The 16,147-nt window shown below is 35.6% G+C and overlaps 1 protein-coding gene across 50 annotated transcripts in view; it reads right to left on the minus strand.

Annotated features, from left to right (window-relative positions):
• The window catches only part of ANK2 (ankyrin 2), a 199,522-nt gene that overhangs the window by 125,066 nt on the left and 58,309 nt on the right, over window positions 1-16,147 (minus strand). For 28 of the 50 annotated variants that reach the window (XM_039338311.1, XM_039338279.1, XM_039338297.1 and 25 more), the window contains exons 2-4: window positions 7,516-7,617; window positions 4,223-4,321; window positions 2,569-2,667 (exon numbers count right to left, since the gene is read on the minus strand). In XM_039338311.1, the coding sequence (XP_039194245.1) occupies window positions 2,569-2,667; window positions 4,223-4,321; window positions 7,516-7,617 (300 nt within the window). Of the gene's footprint in view, window positions 1-2,568; window positions 2,671-4,222; window positions 4,322-7,515; window positions 7,618-16,147 lie in introns of all 50 variants that reach the window. The other 22 variants (XM_039338262.1, XM_039338276.1, XM_039338267.1 and 19 more) reach the window with 1 other exon arrangement.

The raw sequence follows: 16,147 nt of genomic DNA on the forward strand, positions 1-16,147 counted from the left end.
AAATGTATATTTGTGTATTTTATCATATACATTGTTTATAGATACATGTATCTGTACACAGTGTACATCCCATACTAAATATACTATGTCAGTTTAAGCTCAGAAGCAGATAACTCATTAAAAATATAATTATTTCTAAATCTCACTGTTTAAACCTCATTGTCTAGACAATGTACAATTTTTAAAAATCTGTTCATAAAACCAAGAAACATTGTAAAACAATAAAACATCTGAAAACCCCATTAAAATTAAAATGGGACAAAATATAACACAGCCCTTAAAAGTCTAATTTACAACAGTAACAAAGTTTCTAAGATGAGAGATCCCAGTCTTGAATACCTGCTAAGCTAGTTTCCATCAATGGTAGAACATGACGAACAATAAACAGCATTTCACAAATATGGAAAACGCCATTCAAGTAATTCCAGCAATGAATGATTTAGGGATTTAGCAACCAAATAGCACTGGGAATTGCTTAATATAATGCTTGACCAAAATCTAGCTATCAGATTTTATGTAAGTATATCTTACAAATGTTCAACTGTTCAGATAGATTCTACCTAATGTGAAGTTTTGTTCATTTGTTTTTGAACCTTTAAGTCAGTGTTGACTCCTGGTGACTGCCTGGAGAATCCCTGAATGTTTGTTGGGAAGGTTTGTTTGGAAGTGCTTAGCCACCATTTCCTTCCTAGGGACGAGAGTGACTAGCCCAGGGCCTTAAGCTTCATGCCTAAGACAAAACGAGAACTCATGGTTTCTGCTTTCTTTTATGTCGCTTTAACCATTACACCAAACTGGCACTATGGTCAACATTTTGAGGGCCAAAAGCTGCCCTTGTATGAAGAGTATCAGTTATAGTTACTGCCACAATGTTATAGTCCCCAAGCTACTTAATTTTAATTTAAGAGCAAGCTCAGATAATATTTGGCAAATTGCACTAGTGAATTTTGGATAAAATTCCAAGGATGATACAAAAGAAGCCATCTATAAACATTGGGTGCAATGTTTAGCCCACCTCTAAGTAGGCTAAGCAGAATCTAATCATAAAGTGATTGCAGTTTTTTGTTGTAAGAACTCTGATTCAGCTTTTAAAAATGAACATTCCTTGATTAACTTTCCAGCTATTCCAACATTTTGAAACAGCTTATTAACCATAAGACAAGAGGGGAGGGCTCAGTCCTTAGAGTTTGATGTTCTTTAGACCAGGGTGCCCAATCTTTCTGTCTTGGTGGACCGGGGGGGGGGGAGGGAATGGTTCCATGTGAGTGGCAGAGTTTTGGAGTTTCATGTGCCACTGCCTGTCACTTGCACAAATGGAGCTTCACGCCTGAGTGCCCCAGCTCATGTAAGTGGAGCTGCGCACAAGGTCACACTTTTCTGCCACTTGTGCGGCCCAGTTCCAAACAGGCTGTGGCCCAGTAGTGGGCTGCAGCCCAAGAGTTGGAGACACCTGTTTTAGACTATCCATACTAATATTTTGCAGGCATGAAATTAGTGTGTACATATGTTTGTTTATAAATGTACTGCATGCAAATGAGTTTGCCAATTTCCCAAGTAAATGCCAACCATGTGAGATTACTTGAGATTACTTTGACATGGGAACATGATCATTGCACATTAAAGCTGTAAAAATACTGATGCATGTAAAAATGCCTTCATATATTTTGAAGGAAATACATGCTTTATACCTTATATACCTTAAGGGCCTTTTGTATGATGAACTTCAGTGCACAGATTAAGAATTTTCATCTGATTGTAGATGCCACCTTATTTAAAGATTTGTCAGCTCCTTTCTGTTCTTTCCCTCCCTCCAGAACAGGCGGCCTCTTCTGTTTTGCTGGTGTGAGTCAGCAATTACAAAAATAGATCAAAGATTATTGTCTCAGATACCAAGGCATTTCCTGAATATAAGGGGTGGGTGAGTAGGAAAGCATTATCCCAGATGCTACCTTGTAGTTAGGGCTTGTGGATAATCACTGCTTATTATTATAGTTAAACTTTAGACTTTTAGAGAAAATAAAAACATAACAATGCTGTATTTTAAGTTTGTTTTTTACATTTGCAAAGATTATAGTGATTAAGCATGGACTAGTCCTTCCTAGGATAGAAAGGCAATAAATTAGAAGCATATTCTTTGATCACTTCTATTGGTAGTTCCTTGTTCATTAGACATATGGCTGTGTATGAACTAATTTCTAACATTTTTAGGAATGTTTAAAGATGTTATTGTGCTACTAAATTATTTTTAAGCTACATCTAAAATTTAGGAAAAAAAATTGGCTATGTTATGCTTGGTATGTTGCAAAATGGTGACTGCTTTTGCAGAAGGATGTGTGAATACCAGATCATAAAGGATGGCTTAAATAATCTGGACAATGATTATTTGATATTATTGATGACAATATGTATCATTTATAAAATAGTTAATTCAGCTGCATCTGCTGGAAATTGTTAACATCAATCATGATACTGAATAAAGTGTGTACTTCACTGTATATGTCACCAATTAACCTTGAGACCATTTTTATTTAAAGTGCAACAGAAAGTTGCACATATATGTCAACTTACCTGAGACTGTGCATTAATATTAGCTCCTTCTTTAACTAGAACTTTGACCACTTCAGCCTGTCCTGCCAGGGAAGCAATATGTAGCGCAGTATTTCCCTTCTGCTTTGCACGGAATAAAAATGCACACATTAATTTAAATTGTACCTATAATTCAGAGCAACATAAGTACAATCTCTGTAATATTAATAAAATATGAATTAAATATTGACATTTCTCTATTATAAAATGTTCAATATCTTCCATTTCCCTTATAATCTGATTTAAATTAAGATTATCTAGACACATTTCTAGAAAAGTAATATATTTATTCTTTTTTTAAAAAATAAAATCAGTACTGTTGATAGGCATTTTTATTAGCAAGCACCACAATTTGGAAATAATTTTCTTAAATAAGAAAATTTCTAATTATGAAATTCTGTCAGCAACATGAACATTGAAATGTAGTTATGCATACCAATTCCTAATAAATCAGAAGAATTGAGCAACCTAGCATGTCTGTTGAAAGAAAATGATGGTTCTAATCCATAATGAAAGAAATTATGAAACTAATTCAAAATTTGCTGTTGGTTTATTTAGCAATTGAATAGAGTTCATTTTGACCAGTTCTTGGTTTCTTTCAAAAATAATAGAAATTAAAAATTCTACCAGCTGTGCATAAGAAGGAGCAGGGATTGTGGAAACAAATAAGTTTATACTTTGTCCTGCCTATTTTAGTTAAATATTAAATCCTGATTTTAGCAAATCCAAAACAAACATTATTTGCAATAAGTCTTGCAAAGTTTTACAGAACTAAAATTGTGACTCATGTGCAGATGACATTTCATTCAGGATTAGGAGGAAAAAGCAACATGTACAGTAGTGGCCAAAATTATGGAAACCTTTTGGGAAAAGTGTATTTTTGAAGTTTGATGGCTAATAACACCACTTTTTTGGAGTAGTACCATAAAATTATATATCAATGGAAAGATAATTTAATCAAGAATGTAATGGAACAAAGATTGTTCAATTATCTATACTGTATTCTATGAAAAGTTATAGCCAAATAATCATAAAAATGAAGCACAACTTGTTAGGTTGATATCAGGTAGCTTTCATTCATCTGATTGCAGCCAATGATCATAAGTTTTTAGACAGCCAATCAGGTGTCAACAATTGGCTCATTGTTTTGGCAATGAGTCAATCAGATCACAGTAGGATTCAGTTATTGATGTCATGTACTGAAGCTGAGAGGAGGACACTTGTCAGTGTGTTATGTGATCGCTATCAAGTTGATTGGGTTTTTTTTGTGTTCTTTCATTTAGTGAGCTTGTAAAATGTAATAAAATTAAAGTAATGGTGCAAAAAGTTGACTGGTTGCCCAGAAAGAGATGTAAAATAGTATTATTAAGTGAACAAGGCTACAGTTATAAAGAAGTAAGAAGAAAAATTGATGGAAACTTAACCAAAAGTGGCATTTCTACTGTACACTTTTTCCAAAAGGTTTCCACAGTTTTGGCCACTACTGTAGAAATTATATGGGAAATATACAAAAGCCATAGTTTAGAAATATTGCCTAAATAAACTTTAAATAATTAAAACATTTACCAATACATTTTACCATTCACTCTTTTGTGTTAATGATATTCTTCTAAGCACCTGGACAATGAATAATTACCTTCGTTGCAGAATCAACTGCAGATCCTCTTTCCAGCAATTCCTGAACCAAACCCACATGGCCTTCTTTGGCAGCCAAGTGTAAGGCATTAAGTCCATTCTGTGTACAAATAAATTATATTATTAATATGGAGGTTAAATTGACATTTTGGAAAATGTCATATTATGCATACTGTTTCTCAACTTCAGTGTAAGTCACAGAGCTAGCAAGATGACAACAATAATTCCCAGGGTAGGAAAACTATAAAATCAGCATGGAGCAGGTACTGTCCAATGCAATAAAGAAAACAGTCAAATAATATCAATAATTTAGGTATGTTTGTTTAATTTATTATTTTTCTATCTTTTACAATTTTACAAGATTCTGAAGAATTCAACCATAAAAACAATATAAATATAGATAGCATCCATGTAAACATAGAAATTAACTCATTGATTGCCCACCATCTACCAAAGGAGAAAGTCCCTTTGAAATAAAATTATTTTCTGGGTTTTTCAGAATCACATCTTCTCCTTTCATTTTAGAACTCTGTTTAGATTTGCTATATAGATCACAAGCTTTCTAATGCATTTATTAGTATTTAATATGACACAGAGCACCATGCATCAAACATATTGACAAGATACAAAAAAAGATACTCATTATGTTGAGACATGTATGTGAAAGTTATACATATAGGAAAAGGTATGGTGCATTAAGTAAATTAACACAATATGAAATATATGTTTTGGTTGTAATAATCAGTGGAATTTGCAAAAGGTCAGTTGAGCACAATCAAATCTATTTAGAAGAGAGACTGGCTAGAAACCAAATACTGCTTAACTGCTTAAATGGATCAAAGTAGGAAAAAAGAAAAGACACTGATGGAAAAACTCATGTTGATTTTTCATTATCCAGAGGTTTTTCTAGGGATCAGAAAACAGAAGATTCAGTGTTTTTTTAACTTTACACTAAAGTATTCTATTTAATTTTAAGAAAATACTGCTGTAAACCTACAGGAAAGAGATATTTATGAAAGGAAAATAGAAAAGCAGGCCTTAGTTAAATAGTAGTTTTGTCTATCACTAAAATTGTCTGTTAAAAACATCAGTTCTGCATTTCTTTATGCAAGCAAGAACCAGATTTATAATTAAAAGAGGTCATATAAAAATGGGACAGGAATTAAATTAAACATGACTAAGTAGCATTTATTTTACCATGTTCCACTACTATCAGAGTAATATGTGTAAATAAAATTGTTTATTTCTTCTGTATCTAAGGGGATTTGGAAGGGTTACAATTCATCTATGGTAGCTAATAACAATTTAAATTCAGAAAATTATAAACTTCTTTGTTTATAAAATTATCAGATCATCTGCTTTTATTGACATTTTAATGGTTATGTAATATTACTAACATTCTTTATCTTTTAATGACATACAGGGACATAGAGAGGAAAGGAGAGAGAGAAATAACAGTGCATTTAAGCATTTAATTTTCCTCGCTGTTTTTAAAATGTAATTTTTATGACAAACACTTGCCATATTTATCCAAAAGGAAAGAGATTATGTAATTTAGGACAATTAAAGGAAAAACCATGTCAAAAATAACTTGTCTGTTTCATTATTGTGCTCTCAATAAATCTCAAAGTGCCCTTCCATTGTAGCATATATCTTTTGGCTTTAGATACTCTTCCAAATGGAAGAACACATTCAGTAGATGTTTTCTGAGCTGGTAGATATTTAACTGGTCAAAATATTCTCCTTGTTCTCCTGTACAGTTATTCCATTAGCAACAATAGGGTCAGAACTAGAGGGTCAGCAGAAGAAGAAAAAGATCCTTCCACTGAAGAAGTAATCTGAGCAGAACTCTACTCAGGAGGTTATTCTATTGATGGAACCAAATTCTGATTTTAACCCACTGAGTTAGCAATAATTAGCAATAAACTAGCAGCCTTCATATATGGTGAGTATATCTAACTACAAGTTAGAGCTTTCTTAGGAGTATGATTCACAGTTAAGGATTTTATTGTCTATTGAAAAACTGAGGCTTCCACACATATCTATACATCAACAAACCTGCCCCTTATTCACATGAATCAAAATCCTGTTTAGGTGGATTTCTCCACAGCCTGAAGAAGAGAATGAAAGTTTAAAATAATCTAATTCCTTATTTATATTCTCCTCTTTAAAAAATATTTCAAAGCACACATACAAACTTTATGAGAAAAGTGGAACATGCTTCTAAAATGCTGCTGTTTTATTAATGTCACATACATCATGCTTTATAATGAAAAACCTGTGTAACTATTCTGATTGCCAGAGAGGAACATCAGCTTCTCAAATTTATTCTATCTAGCATACTTCAAGCTTTCCTAACAGAATACTTACTACCTGATATTCCATAAAAATAGTAAAGAAATCACACATTTCCACATGTGGGATAACTAAACACCAGGTCCATTGTGGAGGAAGATCTGGGAGAAGATTTGAGTAGTAGAAAGCCAAAGATTATATACTGTGCTATCTCACTTAACAACTATGAACTAATTAATAAAATATTGCTGCCCCAAAATATTTCTATTCTGACTTCATATTACTGATTTGTAGAATATATGCCCATTTGTTCTTTGCTTTTCTTTTAAATATTTACGGTATGTCTAACAACTGTATAGTAATAAGATAACAGAGAATAAGTTTAACAGTTTCATGAGATATGGTAAATAATTTACCACATAGATAAGTTGAATTTAAATGCCTTTATCACATGTGCTTATTTGTACAACTGGCTGGTTTATATCTTCCAAAGTTGGGAGCATGGATTACATTTCCTTTAATGTCATAAACATCTTCATACAATTTCTGTGTATCTCCATTTTGAGATAAAACATTCTTTAAAAAACAGGATATCAAACTAGCATAGGAAAGAAATAAAGATGGAGTCCATTCATTTAGTATGCCAGCATATAATTAGAGGAGAACAAGTATATACTAAGATGTCATTTGATCACTGTTAACCCCATAGTTAGTCCATTTGTCAATAGGCTCTCCCAACTACTGCAATCAACAATTGTTGATCAATTACTGTGATACTACTTTATTGAAACATATACAGAGACCATTAAATGTATGATAGGTATACTGTAACTTCCTATGAAAGTTGAAGTCTGTTTTTTATTTATCATTATGCAGTCCTTTGGTTGTCTTCTTTAGCAATTAAAAAATACTGGAGGAGGAGGTTCCCATTTATTCTTTAATATTACAGTACAATCTGGAGTTTATAAAACATAAGCCCACGTGTGGCTACTTACTTACCTGATTGCTTGTATTGATGTCTATTCCTCCTTTTAGATATTCCACTACTTTGTCCAGATTGCCAGCTCTGGCAGCTCGAAGGAAGCTTGCATTGCTGTCCGACTGTGAAAAGTTAAAGCAGAATAATTATATTATTGAATGTTCTGAACATAAGGAACAGAAATATATTACTGTAGGAAAGTTTTTTGTTATGCTACTGATGTTTTACCCAATTCTTATTGATTCAGTTAACCCTCTGGAAAAATTACATGAACTTTTTTTTTTATTTATAATACTTGCAAGTGGCTTTTCTAAAATATGCAGCACCACTATTCCTAAAGGAAGCATCAATAATCTCTCAGATCTAATCATTTTTGCCCCATTTAGCTGCTTGACAATGTGAGGGGCATGGATCCAATGCACATGTTAGGACTATAGGGGACCCTATTGACTTTCTCAAGTTTTACAAGTAGAAAGTAACATAGATCACATCACAAATGTTTTTAGTTGCAAAGTAGCCAACGTGTTTATGCTGCATGCCTGGAACTGTTTCATCTTATCTTTCCCTAGAAATAGCTGTAAATGCAAAGAAGAATTGCTGTTTCACCAGCTTTATCACCGCTGTGTAGATTTCAACATAAACTCACATTAGTGTTCAGTCGCATTGTGATTGTTTTTACCACTATTGCTATAGGCATCTTTTTCAGTCTTTTAATTTTCTTGAGTTCTTTGTAATCAAGGAAATCCTTAAAGTTGAAAACTGTGCAAAGATCTTGCAGAAGCAATCTTATCCAGCACTTTGGCCAACTCCACATTCTGCAGGGCAACAGGGCATTAGGGAATTGCTTGTCAACCTTAATTATGAATTGTTTAATTCTTGTTCACTTTCTTTATACCACAACTAAACCCAAAATCAAGCCACAAAATGCATAATATATATGTAGCCACACAGGAAGACTATTGTTAAAACTATTGCCAGTAAATAAAGAGAAGACTTGATAAATAAGAAATTACTTGTTTTAATTATACAAGAGCAATAAAAATTTGAGGAACATTCTATTATAGACTTGCAAATGTATTAGCTATTTGGGATTCCTTCAAAAGATACTCATATAGCTGTATTATTACTTATGCTTCATGTGAAAAATTAAGAAAAATTAGGAAAAAAAAACAAGGATGTCTTGAGCATATATATAAGACCAACACTATTATTATTTATTTCTACGGTAAAATATAAACCAATTTAATTATTTCCTCCCCTTTATGGATTACTGCCTTGTCATCGCAAAGGGGCTTGCATAACTCAACGAAGTTATGAGCTACGCCATGCAAGGCCACCCAAGACGGACAGGTCATAGCAGAGAGTTCTGACAAAATGTGATCCACTGGAGAAGGAAATTGCAAACCACTCCAATATCTTTGCCATGAAAACCCCATGGACAGTCTAAAAGGCAAAAAGATATGACGCTGGAAGATGAGCCCCTCAGGTCGGAAGGTGTCCAATATGCTACTGTGGAAGAGCAGAGGGCTAGCACTAGTAGCGCCAGGAAGAACGAAGCGACTGGGCCAAAGCCGAAAGGACGCTCCGCTGTGGATATATCTGGTGATGAAAGGAAAGTCCGATGCTGTAAAGATCTTTTCTCCATAGGAACCTGGAATGTAAGATCCATGAATCAAGGCAAGCTAGATGTAGTCAAACAAGAGATGACAAGACTGAACATCAACATCAGGAATCAGTGAACTAAAATGGACAGGAATGGGTGAATTTAACTCAGATGACCATCAGGTATACTACTGTGGGCAAGAATCCCTCAGAAGAAATGGAATAGCCTTCATAGTCAATAAAAGAATAGGAAGCAATACTGGGATACAATCCCCAAAATGACAGAATGATCTCAGCTCAAATCCAAGGGAAACCATTCAATATCACAGTAGTCCAAATCTATGCCCCAACCACTGGTGCTGAAGAGGAGGAAATTGATCGGTTATATGAAGCTTACAGCACCTTATAGAATTAACACCAAAAAATGATGTCCTTATCATCATGGGGGATTGGAATGCAAAAGTAGGAAGCCAAAAGATAACCGGAATAACAGGCAAGTTTGGCCTTGGAGTACAAAATGAAGCAGGGCACAGGCTGATAGAATTTTCTCAAGACAATACGATGGTCATAACAAACTCTCTTTTCCAACAACCCAAGAGACGGCTCTATACATGGACATCATCAGACGGTCAACACAGAAATCAGATTGACTATGTCCTCTGCAGTCAAAGATGGAGAAGCTCTATACAGTCAGTAAAAACAAGACCAGGAGATGACTGTGGCTCAGATCATGAGCTTCTTGTTACAAAATTTAGGCTTACATTGAAGAAAGTAGGAAAAAGCACTAGGCCATTCAGGTATGAACTAAATCATATTCCTGATGAATATACAGTAGAGGTGACAAATAGATTTAAGGAATTAGATCTGATAGACAGAGTGCCTGAAGAACTATGGACGGAGGTTCGCAACATTGTAGAAGAGGAAGCAACTAAAACCATCCCAAAGAAAAAGAAATGCAAGAAAGCAAAATGGCTGTCTGAGGAAGCTTTGCAAATAGCTGAGGAAAGAAGGGAAGCGAAAGACAAAGGAGAAAGAGAAAAATACACCCAATTGAATGCAGAATTTCAGAGTATAGCTGGAAGAGATAAGAATACCTTCTTAAATGAACAGTGCAAAAAATAGAAGAAAACAACAGAATAGGGAGGACCAGAGATCTCTTCAAGAAAATTGGAGATATGAAGGGAACATTTCATGCAAAGATGGGCATGATAAAGGACCAAAATGGCAGGGACCTAACAGAAGCAGAAGAGATTAAGAAGAGGTGGCAAAATTACACAAAAGAACTATATAAGAATGAGTTTAACCTCCCAGATAACCACAATGGGGTGGTCACTGACCTCGAGCCAGACATCCTAGAATGTGAAGTGAAATGGGCCTTAGGAAATCTGAGCAACAAGAAAACTAGTGAGGTGACAGTATTCCAGCTGAGCTATTCAAAATCTTAAAGATGATGCAGTAAAAGTGCTACACTCAATTTGCCAGCAAATTTGGAAAACTCAACAGTGGCCACAGGATTGGAAAAGGTCAGTTTACATTCCAATTCCAAAGAAAGGCAATGCCAAAGAATGTTCAAACTATCGCACCATTGCACTCATTTCACATACTAGTAAAGTTATACTTAAAATCCTACAAGCTAGACTCCAGCAGTATGTGGATCGAGAACTACCAGAAGTACAGGCAGGATTTCGAAGAGGTAGAAAAACTAGAGATCAAATTGCCAACCTCTGCTGGATCATGGAGAAAGCGAGGGAGTTCCAGAAAAACATCTACTTCTGCTTCACTGACTATGCTAAAGCCTTTGATTGTGTGGATTACAACAAATTGTGACAAGTTCTTAAAGAGATGGGAGTACCAGACCATCTTACTTGTCTCTTGAGAAACCTATATGCGGGTCAAGAAGCAACAGTGAGAACTGGTCACGGAAGCACTGATTGGTTCAAAATTGGGAAAGGAATCCGTCAAGGTGTATACTGCCACCCTGCCTATTTAACTTATATGCAGAGCATATCATGAGAAAGGCAGGGCTAGATAAATCAAAAGTTGGAATTAAGATTGTCGGGAGAAATATCAACAACCTAACATATGCAGATGATACCACACTAATGGCAGAAAGTGAAGAGGAACTAAAGAGCCTCTTGATGAAGGTTAAGAAGGAGGGTGCAAAAGTTGGCTTGAAACTCAACATTAAGAAAACCAAAATCATGGCATCTGGCCCTCTCAATTCCTGGCAAATAGATGGGGAAGAAATGGAGGTAGTGACAGATTTTATTTTCCTGGGCTCCAAGATCACCTCAGATGGGGACTGCAGCCAAGAAATTAAAAGACGCTTGCTCCTGGGGAGGAAAGCTATGGCAAATCTAGACAGCATACTAAAAAGCAGAAAAATCACCCTGGTAACAAAAATACGTATAGTCAAGGCCATGGTTTTCCCAGTTGCAATGTATGGATGTGAAAGTTGGACCATAAGAAAGGCTGAGCGACAAAGAATTGAGGCCTTTGAACTATGGCACTGGAGAAGACTCCTGCTAGTCCCTTGGACTGCAAGGCGTTCAAACTGGTCAGTCCTAGAAGAGATCAACCCCAACTGCTCTTTAGAAGGCCAGATCCTGAAGTTGAAACTCAAATACTTTGGCCACCTAATGAGAAGGAAGGCCTCACTGGAGAAGAGCCTAAAGCTGGGAAAGATTGAGGGCAATAGAAAAAGGGACGATAGAGAATGAGGTGGCTGGATGGAGTCACTGAAGCAGTAGGCGTGAACTTAAATGGACTCCAGAAGATGGTAGAGGACAGGGAGACCTGGAGGAACGTTGTCCATGGGGTCGCGATAGGTCGGACACGACTTCGCAATTAACAACAACAATTATTTTCTAAATATCTAGCATATAGAATTAGAATATTTATACTAATAATGAATTCCTAATGGTTTAAAAGATTATTAACTATGTGCCTTAAAATACAAGAGAAGATTAATTCAACAAAAATATTGTTTGTAAAGCTCTCTGGATATTCCAGATTTTTTTAAAAAAAAACAACTAATCTTTAATTTAATTAGATCATAAAACAAAGGAATTTTGCTCACATGGTACTTTATTATGTGGTCTATTTCTCCATTTTGATTTGAGACCCATAAGTTTGCTAATATGCTATAAAGAGCAATACAGGTGAAAAGTGTAAAAGAATTTTTAGAATCACAGACCAAAAGTATTATGGAAAGAATTATGGAAATATTAACCGTGGGGAAGGGGGGTTGGGGATGAGGGATGGGCAGCAAAAGATCAGTATTCAAAGTGGTAAAGTTAGAAATATTCCACATGTACAACCTTGGGTTACAGATATATGCTCATTTTTGTTTACGATCAGGTTTTTTAGCAACAAAATGGAAAAAGTTATTTTATGTAGGCAAGCTTAAATCATTAATTAAAAAAACTAGTTTTGATATGTTTCATAAATATCTTTTTTGTATGATTAAAAAAACAAAATTAAAAAAAAATTGTATCTTCACCTATCAAGTATCCAGGAAGGAAAAGAAAAAGTTAACATCATATACGTCTACTTCCTTAATTTTTTTTACAATTTCTGTGTAATTTAACATCATTTCCTTCATTTTTTTATCAAATGTAAATTCCTCAGCCTTTGGTATTGTAGTTTTTAGATTCATACTTTTTGATGACACACAAAATCTGACATTAGCTATGAATCAATTGAGTTCTTGGTCAACACACAGTATAATCGTCATATGTACATGTGATTTCACTATCAGCAAAGGCATTAAACAATCAAGAATAATCACACAGCCCAGTTTTATTCCCTGATCATCACTGAACCATTCACTTAGCATTTCAATTATTTTCATACATATTTCCTTTAATCACATACAGTTCTTATCACATTCAGCATTCATGCTATGAGAACGTTCCATAATTCAAAAATATTCACTTTATCATAACTATACTTCCCAAACTTTACATATTGTTATCTTTCTACACTTTGAATCAGAATTCTGATAAACACTTTTCCAGGTATATTCTACTTCCTAGGTCTTATTTTACCAAGATTTTCTAAGAGATGCCAGAAAAGACACATAAAATGCTATTGAAGGAAGACTCAAAATGAATCTGACAGAACACTAGTAACAGCCCTACCAGAGATTACCTCATGATGATTAAGGTAGAAAAATGCTAATATTTCTCTTATAGTTTTTAGTGGCCAAGAGAGGCCACAGGATCTTCTTCAGGGCTACTAAGAAGGTTATTCTACCTAAAAGTGAATAAAGTCATTCAATCCCATGCCAGGTTAGATTCTGATTGGTATGTCTGGCTAAACTGACTAGGCCTTGCTCTTTGGTTGTGATCTGGAATAGGTTCTAGTCTCTTGAGGAATTTTCTGCAGTGTTAGTTTGCCCCCCCCCCTTCTCTTGTTTGTTTGAACCAGGTTCCTTTAAAGAGGTCAGAAACATGCCTTGTAGTTGGGTTCATGTTGTAGTGATGGCCTCGTCCCTAAAAAGGGAAGGTTATTAAAAAGATAGTTAGATTGCTGTTGTAAAAAATCCTGGAGGAAGCAGATTATCAAAACACATTTTAGTTGGGTTTCAGGCCAGGATATAACGCAGAGACAGCCTTGGTCACATTTGTAGATGACCTATGGCAGAGCCAAAAGACATATCCTTGTGCTCCTTGATCTCTCAGAGGCTTTTGATACTGTGAACCACAATATTGCTGTGGTTTGACTCCAAGGATTGGGATTTGGTTACACCAATTTATGATAATTTGTCTCCTTCCTTATATTGCAGTAAGTTTTGGAACCTCCTTTATGAGGTGCTATAGAGTTCACATTCTCCCCTCTTGTTCAACATACAGATGAAAGTGCTAGGTAAAGTAACATTCATTTCTGGATTGGAAGGCCCTTCAGACACTCACTCATGCCCTAGTCACCTTACAGCTTGATTTTGCAATGTATTTTAAATGGAGCTTCTTGAAACCACTTGAAAGCTTCATCTAGTCCAGAATGCAGTGGGATAGGTAGTGATAGGCATGCTTCAGTATATCCATATGACAGCCCTGTTTCTTGAGCTGCACTGATTACCAGTATGTTTCTAGGTGCAGTTCAAGGTGCTGGTTATTATCTATAAATTTCTTTATGACGTAAGTCCTCTTTATTTGACAGAATACCTATCTCCCATTGTACCTGCTCAGTATGAGTGACAGGGTTGGCATGCTCCAGGTCCCTTTGATTAAATAGTATCATATATGAGGACAGAAAGCACGCTTTTCTCTTGTGGCACCTGCTGGGATCCATGAGGCTCCCCACCCTGATGGCATTCTGTAAAAACCCATGTGTTCTCATATCTCTCAGATTAGAGTGGCCCCTGTTGGATATATTTGCAGGTGTTTGTATTGTTGGCCAAATTTGCCATCTTTATTTTTTAAAATCATTTTATTTACATTGTATCTTCTAGCTTGTTTAGTTTTATTTTAAGTTGTGCACTGGAGTTGATCATTGCCTAAATTGAATAAATTAAGCTTTCAACATTCTAATAAAATTAATGATTTTATTTCATCTTTATTTTCTTGGACACTAACATTTGTATCATTTGTTTTAATTCTGTTCTTTGACAAAGTAGTATATTCTCCATACAAAACTCATACATTATCACTAGCAATTTTCATTCAGTTTTATCCTATATTATTTCTTCACTTTTGTATTTCATTCTATTCACTTCTTGTTTAGCACATGTCCCCTACTTACGGAATAAATTGTTAACTTACATTAAAAAAAACCTAACCAAATACTACTAAAAGATTGTCATAACATTGAGTGCTAATAATAGTATCTTGCCTCCATTCTAGGTATATATTACAACTAATAACAACATGTCTACTTCTCTTAGTAGCAACATCTAAAACTGAAAATAGGGGCAAATAAACATAGCAAGAAAGGCCACAGTAATAATAATAATAATATAGTAATAATATAATAATAATACAATAATAATAGTAATAATAATAATAAAGTTGGAAGGGACCTTGGAGGTCATCTAATCCAACCACCTGCTCAAGCAGGAAACCCTATACCAGTGGTGGCGAACCTATGGTACGCATGCCAGAGGCGGCACTCAGCCCTCCCTGGGCTGCCCCAGCCCCACATCCCCCTCCTCACCAGCAGCCTCCCTGGAGGAAAGTCGCCCCGGGTGCGGCCCATGCGGAACAGCACAGCCAAGGACATGGCAGCCAGGCAGCGGGGACAAGACTCTGCTCTCGTGCCTCGTCATGTGCAGATGATGCTGTGGGGTGTGAGCAGAGGGCGTGGCCACAATGGTGCTGCTGGGCCACCTGGGCGATCTGCGGCAGGCCATGGAAGCAGTGGGTGACCCGTGGGGCGGGGACGGTGTGGGGGCAGGGGGGTTGGGCACTCAGTCTCTAAAAGGTTCACCATCACTGCCTATACTATTTCGGACAAATGGCTGTCCAGTGTCTTCTTAAAAATTTCCAGTGTAGGAGCATTCACCACTTCTGGAGGCAGGTTGTTCCACTGGTTAATTGTTCTAACTGTCAGGAAGTTTCTCCTTAGTTCTAGGTTGCTTCTCTCCTTGATTAGTTTCCATTCGTCTTTCTTCCTATTTCCTGAGTTCTCATTGGGTCTACAGAAGGCAGGATTAATCAATGAAGAATCCATATACATACATATACTTTTACTCCTTTTGAAGAACTTTTGTTAGATGACACAGAAAACAAAGGAGGTGGAGGCCGAAAGGCAAAGAAAGACAGAAGCAGACGGAGAGACAGAGATAGAGAGTTGGCTTTAAGTTATCTAACAACCAAAATATGCTGTATTTATTCCTTTTGATAATGGCTATTAATATTTTCATTTCTATACTTTCTTTTTAATATATTAAATGTATTAGAATATTTCTAATATTCCATATATTTCTAATACTGATAATCTAATAATGTATTTTTGTGCAACATTCCATCTGAACAGCTTATGTTAGCTTCCTTTCTTGTGGCATTAATTCACCAACGAGGTCTATAGTTGGACAGGAAAGCTGTCCTT

This window comes from Crotalus tigris, unplaced genomic scaffold, assembly GCF_016545835.1.
Source record: "Crotalus tigris isolate CLP2741 ecotype Arizona unplaced genomic scaffold, ASM1654583v1 scf7180000017695.2238764, whole genome shotgun sequence".
NCBI classification, from domain to species: domain Eukaryota; kingdom Metazoa; phylum Chordata; class Lepidosauria; order Squamata; family Viperidae; genus Crotalus; species Crotalus tigris.